Below are 27,297 nucleotides of genomic sequence, written 5' to 3' on the forward strand. Positions count from 1 at the left end.
TCAGGAATGTTATGAGATTAAATAAGGTAACAGGCAGTGTTCTCTGTCTATTTAACCCAGTTCATTTCTCCCCATCCTCACCCTGCTGGCAGGAACATCCCCTTCAGCAATAACAAGTTACATCTATGCCATAAGATGTGATCAATATGGGCAAGAGAAATCTTGGTGGTTTCAGAGATGCTCTATTCTGAAATATCTTAAAAACCCGAGGCTGTCCCCTTAGAGGAGTAAGAGGGGCCAGAGTCAGTGGCTTTTTTTTTTTTTTTTTTTTTTTTTTTGCAGTATGCGGGCCTCTCACTGTTGTGGCCTCTCCCATTGCGGAGCACAGACTCCGGATGCGCAGGCTCAGCGGCCATGGCTCACGGGCCCAGCCGCTCCGCAGTATGTGGGATCTTCCCGGACCAGGGCTCGAACCTTCATCCCCTGCATCGGCAGGCGGATACTTAACCACTGTGCCACCAGGGAAGCCCGAGTCAGTGGCTTTGACCACATAGAGCAACAATCAAATGGAGGTGGGATCCTGGGAGGAGAGCAGAGAGGCGGAGGAGGAAGAGGGAAGGGAGGAGATGGGAATGGGGAGAAAGAAGTCTCAGATGCTCCTCTGAGGCTGACTTTAATGGTTAGAAAGGTGACCCTATGGAGATAGCAAATAAATTTATGGCCCATTTTCTGGATCCCAGTGTGTTCCTGACAGACCTCTAGTAAAAATACATATTTTCTGATAATGAATTTCTTTGTTGCCTGTTCCTCTGGATGTTAAATAAAAGTTATACGTATGTGAATATTGTGGCATATGCTCATATTTCATTGACTCTAAGATGATATCAGCTGGAAGACGCATCTTTATTTTATGAGCCACTGGGAAAGGAAAAAAAAGACCTGCTAAGTTAACAACGGCACAATATTTTCTCACTTGAAATTTTTAGTTTAAACGTGGGAAAAGCTTTTTAAGATGTATTTACACATAGACTGCTCATATATATCACTCTTGAGCATACATATAAAGGCAAATAAATACAAAATAAATTGATTTGGGTGTTCCTAAATGCGTTCATACGCAGAGTTTAATTCTCATGAATCACCTTTCCACTCAGAGCCGTTGATATGTGTGCTTTTTCACACAGAGCAGTTCGTCCTTTCTGGAGTCAAGAGCACCGATGATGCAGTGTTTCTTAAAAGTGTGCTTTGCTATTGTCTTGGATTTTCTTCCAAGCTGGTGACACCAGTCAGCAAGTTTAATATGCAGGCAATGCCGGCTATGTCATGACTGTCAGGGAGTGATCCGATGGTCAGATGCCCAACAATTTCAGAGATGTTAACACATGTGAAAAGTGCATGTCTTAGAACGAATGAAATACTCTAATGTCCTAGGACCCTCAGATCCCTCTATAACTACCTGGAGGTTGAGCCTTTCACATTTAGTGCACTGGCGAATATGTGTTGCAGCTTCCACAGCCTGAGGGAACAAATGTTTCCTAAGTTACAGTGGCTCTAGGGTTCAACGGATGGATGGATGGACCTTGAGGTCCCCAACTCCACAGCCCCCAGAATTATTTCAGAGAAGGGGGTTCAGTGAGTCTCACATGAAAAACTACACAACTGACTGTGAGCCCAGCCCTGTGTGGCATGTTTTCTCCCTTTGTCTCCTGCTGATCAATACCCACCACACCTGAAACTGCCTAAATATGCCTTACAGATGTCAGCTGCTGCCCCGCCCTTTGTGAAGCCACAATGTCTGTGCCCAAGGGTATTGTCTTCTAATGCTCCCAGTGATTTTTATCTCCAGGATGTCAGAGCTGTAGTTTTGATGCATAGTGGTCCTCGTCTCATTTTATCACCTGGGTGCCAAAGGAGCAAGGTTTATCCCTAGAGTCCATTGAGTCTTCCAAGAGACTCCCAGCTTCTGGTTGTCATCCTTGCAATATTAGGGCTTCAAACCATTCCAAGATTCCAAGAGGGAGACAGATACCAAGATATCATTTCTATTATTCCCTCGTATCCCTCACCTATACTCTCTGTTGGCTTCCCTGCCAAGACAAAATACAGCAAATACTTATCACCCACCCATACTTCTTTCAGCCACAAATCAGGAGTGATTTGCAATTGTGCATTGCACACTTGTGCAAAATGAAGAGACAGTGGAGGTATGATGATCCATATTCTACCACACTAGTTTTAGCCCAGGAGGAATGATGTTTCACTCTGTTTGCACACATATTCCCTTCTTTGTAATGAATTTAATTTTAATCATAGTTCGTTCCTCTCAAGAAGATGATAAACTCCTTGAGAGCAAGGATTATCTCAAATTTCCTTTGTGAATATCTTCTAGTGGTGGGCAGTAAATAGAAATGATTATTTTTTTTTCTGTTTCTAATATGACATATATTCATACTGGAAAAAGATTCTATTTGCAAACAAAGCAGAACAAAGCCCAAGTTAGCTAGATTACCTTAGAGTTTCAAGTTTATATATGCAAAACTCAAAAGCTTTGGAAACTGCATTAACTCATTTTACAAAAGATGCTGCAAATATATGTCTGCAAATGCCGTCTCTTCAATGCGTAATTGGTACTTTGGGAGAGTTGAGTGAACTCTGTGCTTTCTGAGGTGATGTGATTTTTCAACCACAGACCTCACAATCCATATCCCATCATGCCTTCTTTTCAGGGAAACTTTCTTGGTCTTTCCAGGGCACCACTGAGTGCTCTTAAAAACTTTCTATTAGTTTACTTTTGGACTCAAAATTACAGTCTCACCAGAAACACAGAAACATCTCTAGATCTCTATATGAACACAGATTTTTGTTCTGTCTTGCTGGTTCCTTGTTTTTCCTCTCCCTGTCAGTTTTAACCTTCATCTCAGACAGTAGAATCAACAGGCACCTGTTACCTTGGCAACGATGATAGGATAATAGAATTAGAATGTCCCAGTGCTTCATTCTAGCATCATGCTCTTGGAAGAAAAAGACAACACAATTATGAAATATAATTTGTGGTACTTCAAAGTGACAGTGTCCATGCATTTTAAGTACATGCCATGTATTGATGAAAGATAATGTATGTTGAAATTTCAGTGATTTAAAAACAATTCAACCACAAGAATAAGACAGACAGTCTGTCTCAGGATAAGGATATCTTTTATATACTTTTTTCAGTCAGTCTTGCATGTTTCTTTTGGCAATTCTACTTTTTCATCAATTTAAAAATAATGACCAAGAAAAATTTATCAGCAGGGTAGACTTTGAGAGAGTTGCTATTTTATCTGAATAGATTTGAAAATTCTTTAGGCTCTTGATACTTCCTACAAGCACATTCTCACTATAGAAAAATAAATTGACACTCTGGGGATTTACACTACCAAGCTACCACATTCAGCACTGATATTCTGTTGAAATATGCTGCTGATTTGGAAAAGTAGCTTTTGCTGATGTTTCTAATACTGTGACTCTACTTCCCTGTTCTCCTGTTTCTATCCTGATTCTGGAAAATCTCAAGCATAAACCTTGGTCTTTATGATACCAAGAATACCTTGAGTATTTCTGGGTCTGATTCAGTATTTTTTTTATACTGATATATAGTTGATTTACAATGTTGTGTTAGTTTCAGATGTAGAGCAGAGTGATTCAGAACAATACATTATATATATTATTTTTCAGATTCTTTTCCATTAGAGGTTATTACACAATATTGAATATAGTTCCCTGTGCTATAGAGTAGGTTCTTGTTGTTAATCTATTTTATATGTAATAGCATGTATCTATTAATCCCAAACTTCTCAAAACTCCTAATTTATCCCTTCCTCCCCTCCTTTCCCCTTTGGTAGCCATAAGTTTGTTTTCTACATCTGTGAGTCTATTTCTGTTTTGTAAATAAGTTCATTTGTATTACTTTTGTAAGATTCTGTGTATAAGTGATGTCATATATTTGTCTTTCTCTGATTTACTTCACTTAGCATGATAATCTCTAGGTCCATCCATGTTGCTGCAAATAACATTATTTCATTCTTTTTTTATAGCTGAGTAATATTCCATTGTATGTATATACCAAAATTTCTCTACCCATTCATCTGTCCATGGGCATTTAGGTTGCTTCCATGTCTTGGTTATTGTAAACAGTGCTGCTGTGAGCATTGGGGTTCATGTATCTTTTTGAATTAGAGTTTTCGTCTTTTTCAGATATATGCCCGGGAGTGGGATTGCTGGATCATATGATAACTCTATTTTCAATTTTTTAAGGAACCTCCATACTGTTCTCCATTGTGGCTGCACCAATTTACATTCCCACCAACGTGTAGGAGGGTTCCTTTTTCTCCACACCCTCTCTAACATTTATTATTTGCAGACTTTTTGACGATGACCATTCTGATTGGTGTGAGGTGGTACCTCACTGCGATTTTGATTTGCGTTTCTCTAGTAATTAGTGATGTTGAGCTTTTCACGTGCCTGTTGGCCATCTGTGTGTCCTCTTTGGAGAGATGTCTGTTTAGGTCTTCTGCGCATTTTTTTGTTTGGATTGTTTGCTTTTTTGATATTGGACTGTGTGAGCTGTTTGTATATTTTGTAAATTAATCCCTTGTCAGTTGCATCATTTGCAAATATTTTCTCCCATTCTGTAGGTCATCTTTTCGTTTTGTTTATGGTTTCCTTTGCTGCACAAAAGTTTTTAAGTTTAATTAGGTCCCATTTGTTTATTTTTGCTTTTATTTTCATTACTCTAGGAGACAGAACCAGAAAAATATTGCTACGATTTAGGCCAAAGAGTGTTCTGCCTATGTTTTCCTCTAGGAATTTTAATAGTATCTGGTCTTACATTTAGGTCTTTAGTCCATTTTGAGTTTATTTTTGTATATGGTGTTAGAGAAGGTTCTACTTTCATTCGTTTACAAGTGGCTGTCCAGTTTTCTCAGCATCACTTATGGAAGAGACTGTCTTTTCTCCATTGTATATTCTTGCCTCCTTTGTCATAGATTAATTGACCATAAGTATGTGGGTTTATTTCTGGGCTTTCTATCCTATTCTTTTGATTTATATGTCTGTTTTTGTGCCACTACCATAATGTTTTGATGACTGGAGCTTTGTAATATAGTCTGAAGTCAGGGGGCCTGATTCCTCCAGCTCTGTTCTTCTTTCTCAAGATTGTTTTGGCTCTTTAGGGTCTTTTAAGTTTTCATACAAATTTTTAAATTCTTTGTTCTAGTTCTGTGAAAAATGCCATTGGTAACTTAATAGGGATTGCATTGAAAATGCAGATTGCCTTGGGCAGTATGGTCATTTTAACAATACTGAGTCTTCCAGTCCAAGAACATGATATATCTTTCCATTTGTTTGTGGCATCTTCAGTTTCTTTCATCAGTGTCTTATAGTTTTCAGAGTGCAGGCCTTTTGCCTCCTTAGGTAGGTTTATTCCTAGGTATTTTATTCTTTTAGATGCAATGGTAAATGGGGTTGTTTTCCTAATTTCTCTTTCTGATATTTCATTGTTAGTGTATATAAATGCAACAGATTTCTGTATATTAATTTTGTATTCTGCAAATGTACAAAATTCATGGATGAGCTCTTTAATAGTTTTCTGGTAGCATCTTTAGAATTTTCTATGTATAGTATCATGTCATCTGCAAACAATGACGGTTTTGCTTCTTCCTTTCCAATTTGGATTTCTTTTACTTGTCTGATAGCTGTGACTAGGACTTCCAAAACAATGTGGAATAAAAGTGGTGAGAGTAGGCAACTTTGTCTTGTTCCTGATCTTAGAGGAAATGCTTTCAGCTTTTCAGCATTGAATATGGAGTTAGCTGTAGGTTCGTTATATATGTTTATTACGTTGAGGTAAGTTCCCTCTATGCCAACTTTCTGGAGAGTGATTATCATAAATGGATGTTGATTTTATCAAAACCTTTTTCTGCATCCCATATGGTTTTTATTTTTCAATTTGTTAATGTGGTATATCACATTGATTGATTTGTGGACATTGAAAAATCCTTGCATCCCTGGGATGAATCCCACTTGATTATGGTTATGATCCTTTTAATGTATTGTTAGTGTCAGTTTGCTAGTATTTTGTTGAGGATTTTTGCATCTATGTTCATCAGTGATATTGACCTGTAATTTTCTTTTTTTGTTGTATCTTTGTCTGCTTTTGGTATCAGGGTGATGGTGGCCTCACAGAATGAGTTTGGAAGTGTCCCTTCCTCTGCAATTTTTGGAATAGTTTCAGAAGGATAAATGTTAACTCTTCTCTAAAAGTTTGGTTGATTTCACCTATGAAGCCATCTGATCCTGGACTTTTGCTTGTTGGGAGTTTTTAAATTACTAATTCAATTTCAGTCCTGGTAATTGATCTGTTCATATTTTCTGTTTCTTCCTGGTTCAGTCTTGGGATTGTACCTTTCTAAGGATTTGTCCATTTCTTCTAGGTTGTCCATTTTATTGGCATATAGTTGCTCATAGTAGGCTCTTATGATCCTTTGTATCTCTGTGGTGTCAGTTGTAACTTCTTTTTCATTTCTGATTTTATCTGTCTGTGTCTGTTACCTTTTTTTTCTTGATGAGTCTGACTAAAGTTTTATCAATTTTGTTTACCTTTTCAAAGAACCAGCTTTCAGTGTCATTGATCTTTTTAATATTTTTTTTAGTCTCTATTTCATTTATTTCTGTTCTGATTTTTATTTCTTTCCTTCTACTAACTTTGGGTTTTGTTTGTTCTTCTTTCTCTAGTTCCTTTAGGTGTAAGGTTAAGTTGTTTATTTGAGATTTTTCTTGTTTCTTAAGGAAAGCTTGTATTGCTATAAACTTCCCTCTTAGAACTGGTTTTGCTGCGTCCCATAGGTTTTGGATTGTCATGTTTTCATTTTCGTTTGTCTCTATGTATTTTTTGATTCCTTCTTTGATTTCTTCAGTGATCCATTGGTTGTTTAGTAGCATATTGTTTAGCCTTCATGTGTTTGTGTTTTTTGAAGTTTTTTTCTTTAGTTGATTTCTAATCTCATAGCATTATGGTCAGAAAAGATTATCTATATGATTTCAGTTTTCTTAAATTTACTGAGGCTTAGTTTGTGACCTAGCCTGTGATCTATCCTGGAGAATGTCCCATGAGCAGTTGAAAAGGATATGTATTCTGCTGCCTTCAGATTGAATGCTCTATATATGTCAATTAAGTCCATTTGGTCCAATGTGTTACTTAAGGCCTGTGTTTCCTTACTGACTTTCTGTCTGGATGATCTGTCCATTGATGTAAGTGGGGAGTTAAAGTTCCCTACTATTACTGTGTTACTGTTGATTTCTCCTTTTATGTCTGTTAATATTTGCCTTATATATTGAGGTGCTTCTATGTTGGGTGCATATATATTTAAAATTGTTATATTTTCTTCTTGGATTGATCCCTTGATCATTATGTAGTGTCCTTCATTGTCTCTTGTAAGAGTCTTTATTTTAGAGTCTATTTTGTCTGATATGAATATTCCTACTTTAGCTTTCTTTAGATTTCCATTTGCATGGAATACCTTTTTCCATCACTTCACATAGGTCTGAATGTGTCTCTAGATATGAAATGAATCTCTTGTAGGCAGCATATATACAGGTCCTTTTTTTGTATCCATTCAGCTACTCTATATCTTTTGCTTGGAGCATTTAATCCATTTACATTTAAGGTAATTATTGATATGTTTTTTCTCATTGCAATGTTGTTAAATATTTTGGATTTGTTTTTGTAGATCTTTTTCTTCTCTTTCTTCTTTCTCTTCTCTTGTGATTTGATGACTATCTTCAGTGTTATGTTTGGATTCCTTTTTCTCTTTTTTTTTTTTGCGGTACACGGGCCTCTCACTGTTGTGGCCTCTCCCGTTGCAGAGCACAGGCTCCGGACGTGCCAGCTCAGTGGCCATGGCTCACAGGCCCAGCCACTCCATGGCATGTGGGATCTTCCCAGACTGGGGCACGAACCCGTGTCTCCTGCATCGTCAGGCAGACTCTCAACCACTGCGCCACCAGGGAAGCCCTCCTTTTTCTTTTTGTGTGCATATCTATTACAGATTTTTGGTTTGTGGTCACAGTGAGATTTTTGTATAGCAGTCTATATAAATTCATGATTGTTTTAAGTTGCTGCATCTCTTAAATTCAAATGCATTTTAAAAACCCTGCATTTGTACTCTCCTCCCCTCATGATTACTATTTTTGATATCATATTTTACATCTAACTGTATTCTGTATCCCTTAACTCTATACAAATGATTTTACTACTTTTGTCTTTTAACCTCCCTATAGCTTTGTGTGAAAAATCAGCTGATAGTTTTTGTGGGAGTTCCTTTGTATGTTATTTGTTGCTTTTCCCTTGGTGCTTTTAATATTCTCTCTTTAATTTTTGTCATTTTTATTACAATGTGTCTCGGTGTGTTCCTTTTTTGGGTTAATCCATATGGGACTCTCTGTGGTTACTGGACTTGGGTGACTGTTTCCTTTCCAGATTAAGGAAGTTTTCAGCTATTATCTCTTCAAATATTTTCTCAGGCCCTTTTCCTCTCTCTTCTCCTTCTGGGATTCTGGGACCCCTATAATGCAAATATTAGTGCCCTTGATGTTGTCCCAGAGGTCTCTTAAACTGTCCTCATTTCTTTTCTTTTTTCTGTTCAGTGACAGTGTTTTCCACTACTCTGTCTTCTAGCACATTGATCCGTTCTTCTGTATCATTTAGTCTACTATTGATTACTTCTAGTGTATTTTTCATTTTAGTTATTGTATTCTTTATCTCTTTGGTTGTTCTTTATATTTTCTAACTCTGTTAAAATCTTCTAACTTCTCACTCTGTGCATCTATTCTCCCAAATTCTTTGATCATCTTTATGATCATTACTCTGAACTCTTTAATTGGGTAGGTTACCTATCTCCACTTCACTTAGTTCTTCTGGCGTTTTATCTTGTTCCTTCATCTGAAACATATTTCTCTGCTGCCTTGTTTTGTCTAAGCTGATATTTGTATTTTTATGTATGTGGTAGGTTAGTTATGTTTTTCGACCTTGGAGAAGTGGCCCTCTGTAACAGATGTCCTATGCATCCCAGCCGTGAACTCCCCTCTTGTCACCCAAACTCTATGCTCTAGTGGTTCCCCCTAAATGGGTTTCTTGGGTCCCTCTGTTGTGGCAGGCTATCATATGGGCAGTCTGGTAGACTTGGTTGGTCCCTGGTCCCATTGGCTGCCAGGCTCTGCCTTATGAGGATGTTGCCTGCTGCTATTTAGTGTGGCCTGGTTATGACGCAGCTGGTTGCAGAACCAGTGGGTCCCGGGGCCCTGGGTCCACTGGTGGGTGGAGTCATGGTCCCAAATACTCTAGGGATGTTGCCCCCCCACTGGCAGGTGAAGCCAGATCCTGGAGTTAGTGCCAGTTACTGTCAGGCACAGCTGGTTCCTGGAGTCTGACTGCAGGGCCCAGGGATCCCAGAGCTCATTTCAGGTCATTAATGGAAGGGGGAAGTTCCTGACACAGTTGGTTATGGGGCCCAGTGTGTCCTGAAGGTTACTGTGGTCTGCTAGTGGACAGCACTGAGGCCCACCTGGTCTCAGGGTAGGGTCTGGGTTGCTGTTGGTGGGCTTAGTCCACAGGCTGCAGGATCATAGTTTTCTTGCTTCTAGTGTCTGCCCCCTGGTGGGTGAAGCTGGTCTAGAGCCTAGTGCAGGCTTCCTGTTGGGAAGGGCCAGTGTCTTCCCAGTGGTGGGTGCAGCTGGGTCTTGGCCTTCTGGTAGGTAGGGCCATGTCTGGGGGCATGTCTAGAGGTGGCTGTGGGCTCAGGAAGTCTTTCAGCCGCCTGTCTGCTGTTGGGTGGGTCTGGGTCCCTGAACACTTAATTTTTTGGCCTGAGGCATACCAGCACTTGTGCCTATAGATTGTTGGGTGTTGGCGCTAATGAGTCAAGATGGCAGTTGCCAGCAGCAGCGTTCATGTGTATGACTGGTCTACAATATTTTTGCCACCAGTGTCTATGTCCCTAGGGTGAGCCTCAGCCTCCTCCCAACTCTCCATGAGACTCTCCAAGACCAGGAGGGAGGTCTGGCCCAGGATCATATCAAATTACTGCTTTTTCCCTGAGTCCTGGTGCATGTGGAATTTTGTGTCTGCCCTTTAGGAGTGAAGTCTCTCTTCCCCCAAGTCCTGCGGGGCTCCTGCCATTAAGCTCAACTGGCCTTTAAAGCCAAATGCTCTGGGGGCTCATCTTCCTGGTGCCAGACCCCTGGGCTGGAGCCTGACGTGGGGCTTAGAACTCTCACTCCTGTGGGAGAACCTCTGCAATATAATTATTCCTCAGTTTATGGGTTGCGCACCCATGGGATATGAGATTTGATTATATTGTGAGTCTGCCCCTCCTACCCATCTTGTTGTGGTTCCTTCTTTATGTCTTTAGTTGTTGAAGAGCTTTTCTGATAGGTTCCAGTCTTTTTTGTTGATGGTTGTTCTGCAGGTCATTGTGATTTTGGTGTCCTCATGAGAGGAGGTGAGCTCAGGGTCTTTCTACTCTGCCATCTTGGCCACTCTCCCCCAGTTCAGTATTTTTGATGCTTTATTCATTAATATTTATTCTTGAGTGCCATATTCATTCATCCTATCTGACCTTTTCTCCATCCTGGGGCAGTTGGATTTGTTTTTGTTATGGTTCCATGCAGAATTTTGAAAAGTATATGTCCCATGTGTAGGATAAATGTATGCTTAATTTTATTTATTCATTTTTCTCTTTATTGGTAATTAAGAGATGTCAGATCCATATGCCAATATCCTGAAGTAATAATGAAGGTAGTTCAAAATCTTTTTATTGATACTATAAGACATATTTATAAATATTCTACATAGTGACAATCTGAATGAACAAGGACATAAAAGTGAACTTTCTTCCTTCCAATTTGAAGAAACTTACTACAAAATACACAAGAAACTCCTTATTCAAGAGAAAATAGCAAAATCCTTGTTTCATGCTCGAGAATGAAGCTTGAGCTTATAGCTACTTGCTGCTAAGTGGACTGGACGTTTGAATCTCTTGGCTTTTATAAGTTGAAGACAGCCAAGTCAAGGTTTCAACACCTAAATAGGTAGACTTGATTCATTGCTCTTTGATTTCTTCTAGGACTTGGATTCTACAGGTAGAGTATACCATTTACTCTGTAGCATTCAACAATTTCTAATGTAGTGTAGATGTTGCCTTTAATGACACCAATAGCATTATATGGCTTAGATTTTTGCCTGGAAAGTAAATAGACATTATATCCCACCTTGCATATAGACTGGAAGCAGGATAGAAAGAGATGAAAGCAATCACGTTGGTTGTAATTTACCTGTCTCCTAAATGTGAGGTCAGTTTGTTCTGACATTAAAATCTAATTTAGCTAATTTTAAATCAGCAAACATTTCTCTGGGTGCCATTTATATGCAAAACACTCTACAAAATACAGTAGTGAAATCAAAGATGAGAATTGAACTGTGAAAGTCTATTTTGGGAAGCTGCTCCTCTGGGACCTCTTTATTGGTCCTCCTTCATTGGTGGCTATGTTAATTTTATAATTGAGGTAATTATGTAACGAAAATGCTCTGTGCATGTTGAGTCCACAGTTGAACAGCCCCGGGACTCTGAGACAACCATGCCCTCCCAGGATCCAAGGTGACAGGTATAAGCCAGCGCTGAAACCCCCTGCTCCCAGTACAGCACTTAGTATATAGTCAACAGTCCATAATGGTATAGAGCAGACAAGCTTGTGCAAACTGGAGCCCTTCTCCTAGGATCTAAGTGATGACAGACTGATTCAGCCTCCAAGCCCTCGAATCAGACCACAAAAAAATTGCCTTGATTCTCTGTCACTTAATTATGCTCACCTGGCTCCATTCTTCTCACTGTCCTCCAAACGGTACAGTCGGCACTCCATATCCATGAGGTTCCACATCCATGGTTTCAAACAACCATGGATGGAAATATTTGAAAAAATTCTGTAAAGTTCCAAAGAACAAGACTTAAATTTGGCACACACTGGCAACAATTTAATAGCATTTACATTGTGTTAGGTACTATAAGAATCTAGAGATGATTTGAAGTATATGGGAGGATGTGTGTAACTTATATGCAAATACTATGACATTTTACTTTATTTCTTTAATAGATCTTTATTGGAGTATAATTGCTTCACAATACTGTGTTAGTTTCCGTCGTACAACAAATTGAATCAGTCATATGCAAACATACATCCCCATATACTCTCCCTCTTGGGCCTCCCTCCCACCCTCCCTATCCCATGTCTCTAGGTCATTGCAAAGCACTGAGCTGATCTCCCTGTGCTATGCTGCTGCTTCCCACTAGCGAACTGTTTTACATTCAGTAGTGTATATGTGTTGATGCTACTCTCACTTCGCCCCAGCTTCCCCTTCCCCCACTGTGTCCTCAGGTCCATTCTCTACGTCTACGTCTTTATTCCTGCCCTGCCGCTAGGTTCATCAGTACCATATATATATATTTTTTAGATGCCATATAAATGTGTTAGCATATAGTATTCGTTTTTCTCTTTCTGACTTAATTCACTCTGTATTATAGACTCTAGGTCCATCCACCTCACTGCAAATAACTCAATTTCGTTTCTTTTTATGGCTGAGTAATATTCCATTGTATATATGTGCCACATCTTCTTTATCCATTCATCTGTCGATGGACACTTAGGTTGCTTCCATGTCCTGGCTACTGTAAATAGAGCTGCAATGAATATTGTGGTACATGACTCTTTTTGAATTATGGTTTTCTCAGGGTATATGCCCAGTAGTGGGATTGCTGGGTCATATGGTAGTTCTAATTTTAGTTTTTTAAGGAACCTCCATACTGTTCTCCATAGTGGCTGTATCAATTTACATTCCCACCAACAGTGCAGGAAGGTTCCTTTTTCAGCACACCTTTTTCAGCATTTATTGTTTCTAGATTTTTTGATAATGGCCATTCTGACTGGGGTGAGACCATATCTCGTAGTTTTGATTTGCATTTCTCTAATAATTAGTGATGTTGAGCATCTTTTCATGTGCCTCTTGGCCATCTGTATGTCTTCTTTGGGGAAATGTCTATTTAGGTCTTCTACTGATTTTTTAATTGAATTGTTTGTTTTTTTGATATTGAGCTCCATGAGCTGTTTGTATATTTTGGAGATTAATCCTTCGTCCATTGTTTCATTTGCAAATATTTTCTCCCATTCTGAGGGTTATCTTCTCGTCCTGTTTATGGTTTCCTTTGCTGTGCAAAAGCTTTGAAGTTTAATTAGGTCCTATTTGTTTATTTTTGTTTTTATTTCCATTACTCTTGGAGGTGGGTCAAAAAAGATCTTGCTGTGGTTTATGTCAGAGTGTTTTTCCTATGTTTTCCTCTAAGAGTTTTATAGTGTCTGGTCTTACATTTAGGTCCTTAATCCATTTTGAGTTTATTTTTATGTATGCTGTTAGGGAGTGTTCTAATTTCATTCTTTTACATGTAGCTGTCCAGTTTTCCCAGCACCACTTATTGAAGAGGCTGTCTTTTCTCCATTGTATGTTCTTGCCTCCTTTGTCGTAAATTAGGTGACCATATGTGCATGGGTTTATCTCTGGGCTTTCTATCCTGTTCCATTGATCTATATTTCTGTTTTTGTGCCAGTGCCATACTATCTTGATTACTGTAGCTTTGTAGTATACTTTGAAGTCAGGGAGCCTGATTCCTCCAGCTCCGTTTTTCTTTCTCAAGATTGCTTTGGCTATTTGGGGTCTTTTGTGTTTCCATACGAATTGTAAAATTTTTGGTTCTAATTCTGTGAAGAATGCCATTGGTAGTTTGATAGGGATTACCTTGAATCTGTAGATTGCTTTGGGTAGTATAGTCATTTTCACAATGTTGATTCTTCCAATCCAAAAACATGGTATATTCCTCCATCTGTTTATGTCATCTTTGATATCTTTCATCAGTGTTTTATAGTTTTCTGAGCACAAGTCTTTCACCTCCTTAGGTAGGTTTATTCCTAGGTATTTTATTCTTTTTGCTGTGATGGTAAATGGGAATGTTTCCTTAATTTCTCTTTCTGATTTTTTGTTGTTAGTGTATAGGAATGCCAGAGATTTCTGTGCATTAATTTTGTATCCTGCAACCTTACTAAATTCATTGATTAGTTCTAGTAGTTTTCTGGTGGCATCTTTAGGATTTTCTATGTATAGTATCATCTCATCTGCAAACAGTGACAGTTTTACTTCTTCTTTTCCAATTTGTATTCCCTTTTATTTCTTTTCCTTCTCTGATTGCTGTGGCTAGGACTTCCAAAACTATGTTGAATAAGAGTAGCAAGAGTGGACATCCTTGTCTTGTTCCTGATCTTAGTGGAAATGCTTTCAGTTTTTCACCATTGAGTATGATGTTTTCTGTGGGTTTGTCATATGTGGCCTTTATTCTGTTGAAACAGGTTCCCTCTATGCCCATTTTCTGGAGAGTTTTTATCATAAATCGGTGTTGAATTTTGTCAAAAGCTTTTTCTCCATCTATTGAGATGATCATATGGTTTTTATTCCTTAATTTATTGATATGGTGTATACAATTGATTGATTTGCATAGATTTGCATATATTGTAGAATCCTTGCATCCCTGGGATAAATCCCCCTTGATCAGGGTGTCTGATCCTTTTAATATGTTGTTGGATTCTGTTTCCTAGCATTTTGTTCAGGATTTTTTCATCTATATTCATCAGTGATATTGTTCTATAATTTTCTTTTCTTGTGATATCTTTTTCTGGTTTTGATGTCAGGGTGATGGTGGCTTCGTAGAATGAATTTGGAAGTGTTTCTCCCTCTGCAATTTTTTGGAAGAGTTGGAGAAGGATCTGTGTTAGCTATTCTTTAAATGTTTGATAGAACTCACCTGTGAAGCCATCTGGTCTTGGACTTTTGTTTGTTGGAAGATTTTTAATTACAGTTTCAATTTCACTTGTGATAGGTCTGTTTATATTTTCTAATTCCTCCTGGTTCAGTCTTGGAAAATATACCTTTCCCAGAATTTGTCCATTTCTTCGTGGTGTCCATTTTATTGGCATATAGTTGTTTGTAGTAGTCTCTTATAATCCTTTGTATTTCTGTGGTGTCAGTTGTGATTTCTCCATTTTCATTTCTAATTTTATTGATCTGCATCCTCTCCCTTTTTTTCTTGATGAGTCTGGCTAAGGGTTTATCAATTTTGTTTATCTTCTCAAAGAACCAGGTTTTAGTTTTATTGATCTTTGCTAGTTTTTTCTTCATTTCTATTTCATTTATTTCTGCTCTGATCTTTATGATTTCTTTCCTTCTACTGACTTCGGGTTTTCTTTGTTCTTCTTTCTCTAGTTGCTTCAGGTGTAGGGTTAGATTGTTTATTTGAGATTTTTCTTTTTTCTTGAGGTGAGATTGAATTGATATAAACTTCCCTCTTAGAACTACTTTTGCTGTGTCGAATAGCTTTTGGGTCATTGTGTTTTCATTGTCATTTGTTTCTATGTATTTTTTATTTCTTCTTTGATTTCTTCAGTGATCTCATGGTTATTTAGTAGCACACTGTTTAGCCTCCATGTATTTATGGTTTTTACAGTTTTTTCCTGTAATTGATTTCCAATCTCATAGCGTTGTGGTCAGAAAAGGTCCTTGATACAATTTAAATTTTCTTAACTTTATTGAGGCTTGATTTGTGACCCAAGATGTGATCTATCCTGGAGAATGTTCCATGTGCACTTGAGAAGAAAGTGTATTCTGCCACTTTTGGGTGGAATATTCTATAAATATCAATTAAATCTATCTGGTCTATTGTGTCATTTAAAGCTTGTGTTTCCTTATTTATTTTCTGTTTGGATGTTCTGTCCATTGGTGTAAGTGGGGTGGTAGTGTCCCCTACTACTATTGTGTTACTGTAGATTTCCCCTTTCATGGTTGTTAGCATTTGCCTTATGTATTGAGGTACTCCTATGTTGGGTGCATAAACATTTATAATTGTTATATCTTCTTCTTGGATTGATCCCTTGATCATTATGTAGTGTCCTTTCTTATGTGTTATAACAGTCTTTATTTCAGAGTCTATTTTATCTGATATGAGTATTGCTATTCCAGCTTTCTTTTGATTTCCATTTGCATAGAATACCTTTTTCCATCCCTTCACTTTCAGTCTGTATGTGTCCCTGGGTCTGAAGTGGGTCTCTTGTAGACAGCATATATATGGGTCTTGTTTTTGTATCCATTCAGACAGTCTGTGTCTTTTGGTTGGCGCATTTCATCCATTTACATTCAAGGTAATTATCAATATGTATGTTCCTATTACCATTTTCTTAATTGTTTTGGGTTTGTTTTTGTGGGTCTTTTTCTTCTACTGTGTTTCCCGCCTAGAGAAGTTTCTTTAGCATTTGTTGTAAAGCTGGTTTGGTGCTGAATTGTCTTAGCTCTTGCTGGTCTGAAATGCTTTTGATTTCTCCGTCATCTGAATGAGATCCTTGCCAGGTAGAGTAATCTTGGTTGTAGGTTTTTCTCTTTCTTTACTTTATGTGTATTCTGACACTCCCTTCTGGCCTGCAGAGTTTCTGCTGAAAAATCAGCTGATAACCTTATGGGGATTCCTTTGTATGTTATTTTTTGTTTTTCCCTTGCTGCTTTTAATATTTTTTCTTTGAATTTAATTTTTGTTAGTTAGATTAATATGTGTCTTGGTGTGTTTCTCCTAGGGTTTATCCTGTATGGGACTTTCTGCGCTTCCTGGACATGGGTGACTATTTCCTTTCCCATGTTAGGGAAGTTTTCCACTATAATCTCTTCAAATATTTTCTCAGACCCTTTCTTTTTCTCTTCTTCTTCTGGGACCCCTATAATTTGAATGTTGGCGCATTTAGTGTTGTCCCAGAGGTCTCTGAGATTGTCTTCAATTCTTTTCATTCTTTTTTCTTTATTCTGCTCCTTGGCAGATATTTCCACCATTTTGTCTTCCAGCTCACTTATTCATTCTTTTGCCTCATTTATTCACTTATTGATTCCTTCTAGTGTAGTTTTCATTTCATTTATTGTGTTGTTCATCTCTGTTTGTTTGTTCTTTAGCTCTTGTAGTTCTTTTTTAAACATTTCTGGTATTTTCTCAATCTGTGCCTCCATTCTATTTCTGAGATTCTGGATCCTCTTTCTTATCATTACTCTGAATTCTTTTTCAGGTAGATTGCCTATTTCCTCTTCATTTATTTGCTCTTTTAGGTTTTTACCTTGCTCCTTCATCTGTGACATATTTTTTTGCCATCTCATTTTTTTTTCTTTTTTTTTGAGTGGCATTGTGTTCCTGTGTTAGGTTGTTTGGCCTAAGGCTTCCAGCACTGCAGTTTGTAGGCTATTGGGTAGAGCTGGGTCTTGGTGCTGAAGTGAGGACCTCTAGGAGACCTCACTCTGATGAATATTCCCTGGGGTCTGAGGTTATCTGTTAGTCCAGTGGTTCGGACTTGGTGCTCCCACTGCAGGAGCTTTGGTCCTACTCCTGGCTTGTGAACCAAGATCCTGCAAAACACATGGGGCGGCAAAAAAAAAAAAAAAAAAAAAATGGTGGATAAGGCCTTGGCAGTGGAGGGCATGGCCTATGCATGGGTGAGGTTTGGGTGGTGGGCAGGGCCTATGCTTAGTACTCACAGGGCTGGAAAAGTTGGGGGGGTGGGGGGGTGGGGCTTAGGCTCAACAGAACAGAAGTGACCCATGCCCAGACCAGAAGTGGCCTCTGGCCTCAGAGGGTGGGCAACCCCACCTGGGAGCCCAGCAGGCTTCCTGGGCTCGAGTGGGCGGGGCAAACGCCCTCCATTCATCTCCTGCTCCTCCTGTCCTGGAGAGCCCCTCCTGCAAGCCTCCTGGCCTCCCTCCTATGTCCCCAGGACCCACTCAGCCTGTAGTGGGCTTTGGAGGGTGGGGATCTGCTTGGGAACTTAGCAGGCTCCCTGGGCCTTAGTGGGTGGGGCAAACGCCCTCCGCTCCTCTCCTGCTCCTTCCATCCTGGAGTGTCCCACCTATCTGCCTCTCCTGATCTCCCTGGACTCCCTCCTATGCCCCCAGGGCCCACGCAGCCTGGAGTGAGCTTTGGAGAGTGGGAGATCGACCTGGGAGCTTAGGGCCCCAGTGGGTGGAGCAAACGCCCTCCACTCTTCTCCCACTCCTCCGGTCCTGGAGGGCCCCTCCTGCCTGCCTCTCTTGTTCTCCTGGATTCCCTTCTATGCCCCCAGGACTAACCCAGCCCGGAGGGGACCTCTGAGGGCGTAGGACCCGGCCTGAGAGCTGGCCGACTTCCCCGGTGGATTGGGCAGGGGAAATGCTGGGCCTGCTCCCCCCTGATCCAAGCCCCTGAGGGTCCCCCCAGGTATGGGAACCCCTCCCCCACTCTCAGCCACCGTTCAGGCGTCGGTCCTGTCCAGCCTCCACTTCTCCCCCCTCAGTTCCCCCACGCTCTACTGGTTCGCTTGGGGGTTCTTCCCATCTCCTTGGGCATTGGGGTCCCCCATCAGTGTCCAGCAGGCACCCTAGTTATGGGGAGATGCGAACTCTGCATCTTCCCACACCGCCATCTTGACTCCTCCCCCCCTGCCTTTTTTTTTTTTTTTTTTTTTGCGGTCGCGGGCCTCTCACTGTTGTGGCCTCTCCCGTTGCGGAGCACAGGCTCCGGACGCGCAGGCTCAGCGGCCCTGGCTCACGGGCCCAGCCGCTCCACGGCATGTGGGATCTTCCCGGACTGGGGCACGAACCCGTGTCCCCTGCATCGGCAGGCGGACACTCAACCACTGCGCCACCAGGGAAGCCCCCCCCCCCAATGCCATTTAATAAGAGACTTGAGCATCCATGGATTCTAGTAACCATGGGGGTCCCGGAACCAATGCCCCAGGATACCTAGGGATGACTATATGTATGTTTAGCTATTTTAAGTAACTTGGGATTTATAGCTACCCTCTGTTGATCAGCATTCAATGCACTTCATATATATCATTCTAGTCAATCTTGCCAAACATTCTATGCAATAAAAACTACTGTTTGACTGATGAGGAAACTGAGGCTCAAGGTCACTTAGGGGTGGCATATCCAAGGTTTAAACCCAGCATTGTGTACACCCACAGCCCCCATTCTTAACCACTAATCTATAAACTAAGAAATCATCCATCTTTCTCGTTATATAATAAAATAATAGTCCTGTTTTCAAAGAATATTTTCTTTAATGCACTGAGTTTCTTTTCTGATTAGAAGTTCTCTGCCCTTCAAATGAATAATTGAGCTGTGAATTTTGATTTGCAAATTCATGTGTGTTAAGAAAAGTTCAATATTCTATAAGCTGAAAAGTTTCAGGGGTAGCTTGTTTTTCCTATTTTACTGATGGTTAGTAAATCTTTTTTTTTCCCTTCTAATCACCAATGTAGTTAGAAAATAAAAATTGATTGGTTCTTTCCATCCAAACAGAAGTTCTGAGAACAGCACTTGGGGAGTGAGTCATGATTTATTGCTTCTCCAGGGACAAGTGTTGCTGGAGAAAAGACCATTACCTTGCCAACGACTGGCAATATTTCTGCAAGGCCAAAAAATAAAGTAGTGAATATGATAGCTGTAAAGTAGCAGCAAATGGAGACATTTTGCACATATTTACTGTGATCCAAGGGATTAAAAACTTATGCTCCAAATGCTAGAAATATGGTTAAAATTACTTCTCACCATGCAGTGATAATCACACACAGAATAGTATGTGGGGCAATATTTGGAGACAAGATGAGTAAAAGAATAATTATATTTTTATGTCATACTTTCTCTGCAAATAAGGAAATAATTAGATGTTCTGATTAAAAAACTAATGCCAACAAGAAATATCCAGGCCTAGGTATAGCTGCTAGGTTATTGTTTCTACTGGGAATTGAACAAGGAGTATTTTTTTCTTTGAATACATCATTCATGGTAATTTCCAAAGTAGTTCTAGTTTGGTTAATGAAACATTTGACGCTCTATAGCTTCCGGAATTTTTAACTTTCTATTTTAAATAAATAGATGCCCATTGGTAACAAACTTGAAATATTTCTGTATTGGTAATATGGCTTATCATGTTAATGGGGATTTGGTCATGTTTTGAGGGGTAGCATAAATCAAGGGTTAGGTTAGGAAGGAAAGGTCTCGCTAGTCTTGCCCTCTTTTGAGAAGAGCTTTGTAGAATGGGAGTTATACTTGTCTTTGGCCACTCTGTCTTTTTTTAGTGCTTTCAACGAACCTATTGTTTTCTGCCTCAGGGCCTTTTCACTTGCCGCTGAAGTTTAGGAACTATCTCCAGCTACTCCTTCCCACCTCAATCAATCTCTTCTAATTTTGCTAGACCCTAGTTTAATGTCTTCTCTTCAGAGAGGCTTACTGTGACTTTTCTAAAGTAGGCTCCCTTATATCATTTCTGATTATATCCACTTTTTTTCACTTGGTCATGCTTGTTACAGTTTTCATTATTATCTTTATTTGTTTATTGAATGTTATCTAACTCTCAAGGCAGGGATCATGCCTATTACATTCACCTGCATAGATCCAGCAACTTTTTGACATTTAGTAGGTGCCCAATAAATATTGTTAAATGAATAAATGATGGTAAGAATACCTCTGAAGGAAAAGAAGGAAATTCTTGCTCAAGGGGGGGATGCTAGACTGGCAAAGCAATTATAATGTAGGGAATAATAAACTGATACTGGGAAAAGGTGGCAAGTGGAGTAGTTAGAAAGTGCTGCGTTCACATTGAGTAGCTGGGAACAAATTGTAACCAAAATGAGAGTGGAGAGTGTTGAGAATAGCGATCGTAATGTTTTATTGGCGACGACTAGAAATTTTGTTATTTCAAGAAAGAGGGATTCTGTATGTGCTTAAAATACACTGTGTTGAACTATAGCTATTTTGTCTAAGCATTATGTTACCAATGGAAGGTATGGGACATAATTTTATATATCTTTATATTTGCTATAGTCGCCAGCTATGTCTTACTCTTGGGTGGCACTCAGTAGATGATTGTGGGATACTCATTGCCTGAATGAAAAATGAATTACAAAGATTTATCCACTGAAGAGAAAAGCTTAATTTTTTATTTTAGCTTAAGACAGGTGTGTGAATTATAAATATCTAGGGCATATTATACATCAGGGCACATATCTTCTTACACTAGCATATACTTCCTTTTATTTGTAGCCCAATGCAGTGGTCGTGGCTGTGAGTTTCTCTGTGATTCTGACAAGCTCAGCATATGACAAGATTGCTGGCGCCGTCCAGGTAGCAGGTGGGAAGAGAAATAGCATGGACAGGACACTGTCTGTCAACTGCCTTGGCCCACAAATGACACATCACTTTTGCTCACGTCCCCTCGGCAAAAGCTAAGCATTTGCTTCCTCTCCCTTAAATGCAGGAGGCTGAGCAATGTAGTTATGTGTGCATCAGAGCATCTCACCTTCATACACTGGAAGACATTTCACAAAATTACTAACATCTCTGGTGACGTTAGTTGTGACTTTTATTTTCAACTTTAAGCTGTTTTTTCTGAAGTAAGTATAAATTGAGTTTATAATCAGGTAAAGACTTACAAAGATAAAAAAAGCTTGAAACTCAGTATGAGAGCCAACTGAGTATCCTCCCTCTGGAGTTTCAGACAGGTTGGGGCACTTACTATGGTATAAGTTCCAATATGTCCTTGTATCTTAGGAGCTTCTTCAGGTGCTTGCCAAAGTGACAGAAAATCCACTGAGCACAGCGTAAGGCAGACCCTTCTCTATGCATGGGTGATTTGGATATGATATTTATCAATGTTGATCACCTGGATTACTTTGGCTGATCTGGCTGGCTTGGAGGATTTTCCATTCTTCCCTCGCTGTTCCATGTTTCCTTTCCAAAACCTTTCCCTTTGTCAAAGAGAGGAGTGTTTTCTGCTAGCAAAAGTGGGAAAGCAACAAAAGAAAAGATATTCCTTGTTATAACCTGTTAAAAAGCTATTCTTCAGTAAAACTACTTGTGCATGAAGATGAAGGTGTAGATTGAAAATTCATCGTATACAATATGGATGAAGTCTAACTGATGATTTAATAAGAGCTAATATTGATAGCTCTATGCAGGCATGTAATATGTTCACTGCCCTTTTTAAAGAGCATGAAAGACAGAAGGAATAAGCACTGTGAGAAGACTATGACACCTCCCATCCTACACATTTGATTCCATATTTTATCCCTGGTCTCCATTCTGAGCTGTTAGAGGTATTTCTGCTGCTAAGGTCCTTTTCAACACTCACCACTGGCTTCAAAGTCCAAGTCTTTCATTTCCTTGCCCCAGACTTATTTTCTGTTTCATTGCATGCTACTTTCTTGCACTTGTCTTGCTAAAGCCTCCACCATGGCTATTTAATATTTAAAGGCTGGGATCACTTTGCAGGTTTTAGTTTAAAGGTAACCATAGCACACACACACACATTCATTATTAATAGCAGAGATGCACTGTAAGTTCTTGGGAATCTTCTTTCGTTTTGATGTTAGTTTCATATGAGTGCTGCTGTCACTAGAATTAAGCTCTGGTATTGCTATATGGAAAGTGGACTAATGCAGTAACCAGGGAACCAGAATTATGTGAACAACTTATTATGTGGATGGGACCATGCTAAAAAGGGAGATGAAGCCAGAAAATGACAGGTCACGGAAAGTCCGGTTTCGGATCGCGTCATCTCACAGTGGGCGAGTTCTGAAGGAGGTATATGAAGATGGGCGACCGGCAGGCTCTTTGGATTCTGAATGTGCCAGTATCTGTGGCATAGATGGACTCAGTGAGTCTGATGGACAGCAGAATGGCCACATAGGATCGGAAGGGGACGAGCAGGAGAATGACCAGGATAACTTGCTGGTGTTAGCAAGGGCTGCCAGCGAGAAGGGGTTTGGTACAAGAAGAGTCAACATTTTAAGCAAAAATGGCACAGTCAGAGGTGTTAAATATAAAGTCAGTGCTGGACAAGCTCTATTTAACAATTTGACCAAAGTATTAGAGGTAAGTCACTGTACTTTGTCCTTCCTGATCTTTGTTTCTAATTCACCATCTCAACACCTCTCTGTTCTCCAGTTTAAAGCAAACCTCTCTTATTCATGATTCCTACATACTTCATGAGTCACTTCTACATCTAGGATATTGTCTCAACAGCCATTGATTAAAAATAAGGTCATATGCTTAGCAAACTAGATTGACCTCTCAAAGCCAAATTCCTAACATTTAAGTAGTCGTCTTCTAGGGTGTAATGACTAAAACAATATATCTGTTTCTTAGCCAAGGAAGGGAAGAAGACAAACTGTAGTCTTCAAAGCATTTGAGCAAAGCTTAGGAGTTAATTTCTGGTTGATCATCCTTAAGACACCAGTTTAGCATTTATCATCACTTGTATAGATATTTAAACCAGAAAAGGCTGAGTACTGCGTTCAGTGGAGTTGGATTCAGCTGGAATGTTATGTAGATATAAAGACTTCCTCCCATTCCTGGGGAGGTTGCAGGTTTCATCTGAGGTGCATTTCTCCATTAATTTGCTTAAGAACTCTAGAGCAGCACTTGAAAAAGTTATTCTATAAATGTACAGATTGAGATCCAGATTTTATAGTAAAAAATTAGCCCTTAAGATATGATAGATTCTGCGCAGTAATGTAGGAATGTATTATTCAGGTCCTGGGCCTTTGACAGTGATCTTATGTTAAGTTTTTGAAATTGCCTGGAAGCATTGGTGAAATGATTTTCTGTTAAAAACAGGTATCATTATTTCAGGAATGGAATTCATAATCACTACCATTAAGATAGCAAGCCAGTATTTTTCATTGTAATACAATTTTATATTATTCTCAATATTTAAATAAAATGATCTCTTGTGATGAATTATTCAATGCCTTGACATTATATAACAACACGGGAGTGGTGGGGATTTTAACCAAAGACACTTATTTTTCACTTAAAGGAAGTATTTGGAAAAGTCACATCATGAGGATTTAGAAAAGAAATCAAAGGATAAAAGCAGTTAAAAGCAAAGGTTTTTTTCATTTATAGAATTTATTTATAGAAGGATTCTATATAAAGTTCATTTATAGAAGGATTTCACAGATTAGGGGAGGGGGTTGAGAACCAAAAATCAGAAACTGATGACTATGTTTTACTAGGTTGGAAGCAATCCTGTGTGGATTTCTAGTCATTAGGTTGAGTTCATCTTAGTGGCCTCTGTGTTCCACCCAATGCAGAAATTGTTATTGCTAAAGTGTAGACCAAGACTCTGTAACAATTGTTTAAAAATGTTTGCATTCTTGTGATTAATTTAACTTGTCATGATTTCAATTGCTGTATGATTTGGAGGATTATTTACAAAACTTCTGTACCAATTTTAGTACTTAGATTTGAATTTGTTGTTCAAATCTCTCAAGAAACCCATCACTTATGAGTAAATATCTTAAATCTTCAAAACCTATGAGAGAAGAGCTTTTCCTCCTTATGGCTTTATCCTGGTACTGCTATAAATTCACAAGGAGGAAATAGAAGAACTTCCAAAGTCCAAATTTAGTACTAGATTAGGTTACAATATTTACTTATATTTTTATGCATAATTCCATCCCACCCTTTTTTGGCGAAAAAAATCTGTCATTTTCTAGTAATTTAACCTCATTCCATTTACCCCATGCTTTAAGAAAACAATAATGGTTTCTAGCAGAGGTCCCTCAAAGTCTGATATTTAATCAGTTTCTTTTGGTCATTCTTTTTTTAAAATAATTATACAGTAATCAGCACATTGTAGGTATTCACAGATTTGGGCCATCATCGTTAGTGTTCATCATCATTATCATTGCCATCATTGTCATGGGAATATTCTCCCATCTCTCCAGGATAAAATGTTAAAGGAGCTCCTACCTTGAATCAGGCTGCCAGCTGCACTATTCTAAGGGGCTCCATTCACATCACTGTGTGAGCAGCACCGCTTGGAGTTGTGCAGTGCAATCTACACAGCGTTATGTTGAGAGCTGACTTGGATACTTGCTGCTTGCTAAGAGATGTGTATGTCATAACGGATGACAAATATCTTAGGCATATGTCTTAGGATGACTGAGTAGGGCACACCAACAGGCATCCCACAGTACAGTAGCAGAGAATCCCCAGGGGGGTAAAAGCAGAAGTTACCATTCAATTACTCCCCTAAGTGTGATATAGGGGCCAGATGTGACTCTTCCCTGGATCTCTGTATATTTTCCGAATTCCTTGGAAAGTAAGCAGCAAACTTAACTAGATGTAACTGTAATGTAGCAATTTCTCTCAGTGAGGAAAAGTGAGGAGTCAGGAGTCATATCTTGGATATTTGATTAAGGTTCCAATGCACAGCCCATCTTATTGAAGAAAGGAACTGTGATTGAAGAAACAGTCAAGTTTTTCTTCCCTTTTAGGTTACACAATCTTAAAGCACTCAATCTGAAACTTGAGAGGGAGCCCTAAATACAAATAATATCTTTCAAAGACCCTGTAAATCACTTTGCTTCCTCTCTATTAGTTTTCCATTATGTTATTGCTGTCTCATAAAACATTGGCATGTGCTTTGCAAAAATTTCAACTGTGCAGAGAGTAGTCACTGAAATTATTTGCTCCAAACGTTTACACTTCTTAGCAGCACTTATTTAGAAAGTTGTCTGTAAAAGGGACATCAGAACAAATTTTCATTTCGTTTGTCAATTAATTTACCCTATAGAATTCTGGGTAATTGAGAATGTGCAGTATTAATCAAGGTTTTGAAGGGTACTGATGGGCCAGGAGAGAAAAGGTCACCTGGATGATCAGGTGGCCCTTATAGACTGTGGTTCGTTGGTGAATCACTCAAGAGCCTGGAGCTGGTCTAAGTTATGGCTTTTCAGATGCCTGACTTTTTCATTTTTCTCAGAGATGACAAGAATGTAATGCTTAAGAGAGGCCAGTTTGGAAATCTGAAAACCTAGAATCTAGTCATGGCCTGGAAATGGGCATGTATTAGAAACTGTTTAGGTTGTTCTTACATACAGTAAAGAGAATTATTGACCTAGATGTAAAAGGAAATTTTAATAAAAAATATTCCTTAGTGTTCAATGTTTAATGAGGAAAATGAAGAAGATATGTATTGATCTATGATTTTTTTTTCTGTTCAGGGTAGATCACCAGGAGGGTATTTCCTGAGCCAAAGATAAATACAGGTATACTGATAGGCATGTTTCCTGTTGGTATCCTAATTTATCCATCACTAGTTTGTTTAGAAACAGGGCCAGAAATCTTACCATTATTCTCTGATATAGGTGTTCTTTTTTAGTTCTCTTTAAGAAATTGTACTGTAATGATGTTTCTATCTGATAATAATTTTACCCATTATTTGAAAATTTTAGAGATTTTTTTATTTTAAAAAATTATTCCTTTTTATCTCATGCAAGACAAGTTGCAAAACGACTGCATAGCTCATAGCTCTCCACCCAGTTCACATGATTGAATTTGAGATACACCTTGCTCTTAGCAGCAACATTATTTCCAAAGTCTCTTAGGGTGGGTCAATGATACAGACAATTAAGGTCATTAATTTTTTCTAATTTATTTTTACGAGATTACATTTCAGATGGTAATCTTTTCTTGACCTTATCCTCAAACTTTGTAAGCATACTCTGTTAGAATCACGTACTATAATTTCCATAATTTTAGTTCCCTCTCTTTCTGCAAATTTAACATTACTGTATTAGAGAAAAATAGATGCAAAGAAGGAAGGTAATTACAGCACATACCATAATTTGCTGGCTCCTTTCTAAGAACTCGAATTAGACATTAACCTCCATCTGTGTATGTACATGCATACCTCTGGCCATGTGCTCATACTTATGAACATTCTAACATTTCAAGACAAATAAAATAAAAATAATAATGCACTTGCAGAACAATTTACATCATGCAAATGGTTTTACAGACATTATTTTACTTAATTGTACCCTAAATTTTGTGAAATAAACAGGATATTATTATGATGATGATGTCTGTTTTAAAATAACTGAATATCAGGGAAATTAATTGTTTGGCCCAAAGCTAGAATTCTGCCTTTTGCTGTTTTGGCTTTGTTCGTTTTAAAAGTATAATGCTCTATGCTCTATAAAATTCCCAACTTTCCCTTTTGAAATGTTATAATAATAACAAACATGAAGATTTACAAGACTAAATATATCATGTTATGATATCATCTGGTCTTTTGAAACTTCAACATTTGGTTAGCAGCTTTTAAAATTTATCATTTATTGAATGTTCAGTCTTCACCTAGGGGAGGTTTTTCT

At 38.8% G+C, this 27,297-nt stretch overlaps 1 protein-coding gene across 7 annotated transcripts in view; it reads left to right on the top strand.

The window, feature by feature from the left end:
* GRXCR1 (glutaredoxin and cysteine rich domain containing 1) overlaps positions 1 to 27,297 on the top strand; it is a 304,414-nt gene that overhangs the window by 172,651 nt on the left and 104,466 nt on the right. The window contains exon 1 of one of the 7 annotated variants that reach the window (XM_067735845.1): positions 22,610 to 23,002. The exons of the other annotated variants lie outside the window; for them this stretch is intronic. Coding sequence (XP_067591946.1) covers positions 22,619 to 23,002 — 384 coding nt within the window. The 5' untranslated portion in view covers positions 22,610 to 22,618. Of the gene's footprint in view, positions 1 to 22,609; positions 23,003 to 27,297 lie in introns of those variants that run through there. 7 annotated transcript variants of the gene reach the window in all.

The sequence above is a fragment of the Pseudorca crassidens genome, chromosome 4 (genome assembly GCF_039906515.1).
Source record: "Pseudorca crassidens isolate mPseCra1 chromosome 4, mPseCra1.hap1, whole genome shotgun sequence".
NCBI lineage: Eukaryota > Metazoa > Chordata > Mammalia > Artiodactyla > Delphinidae > Pseudorca > Pseudorca crassidens.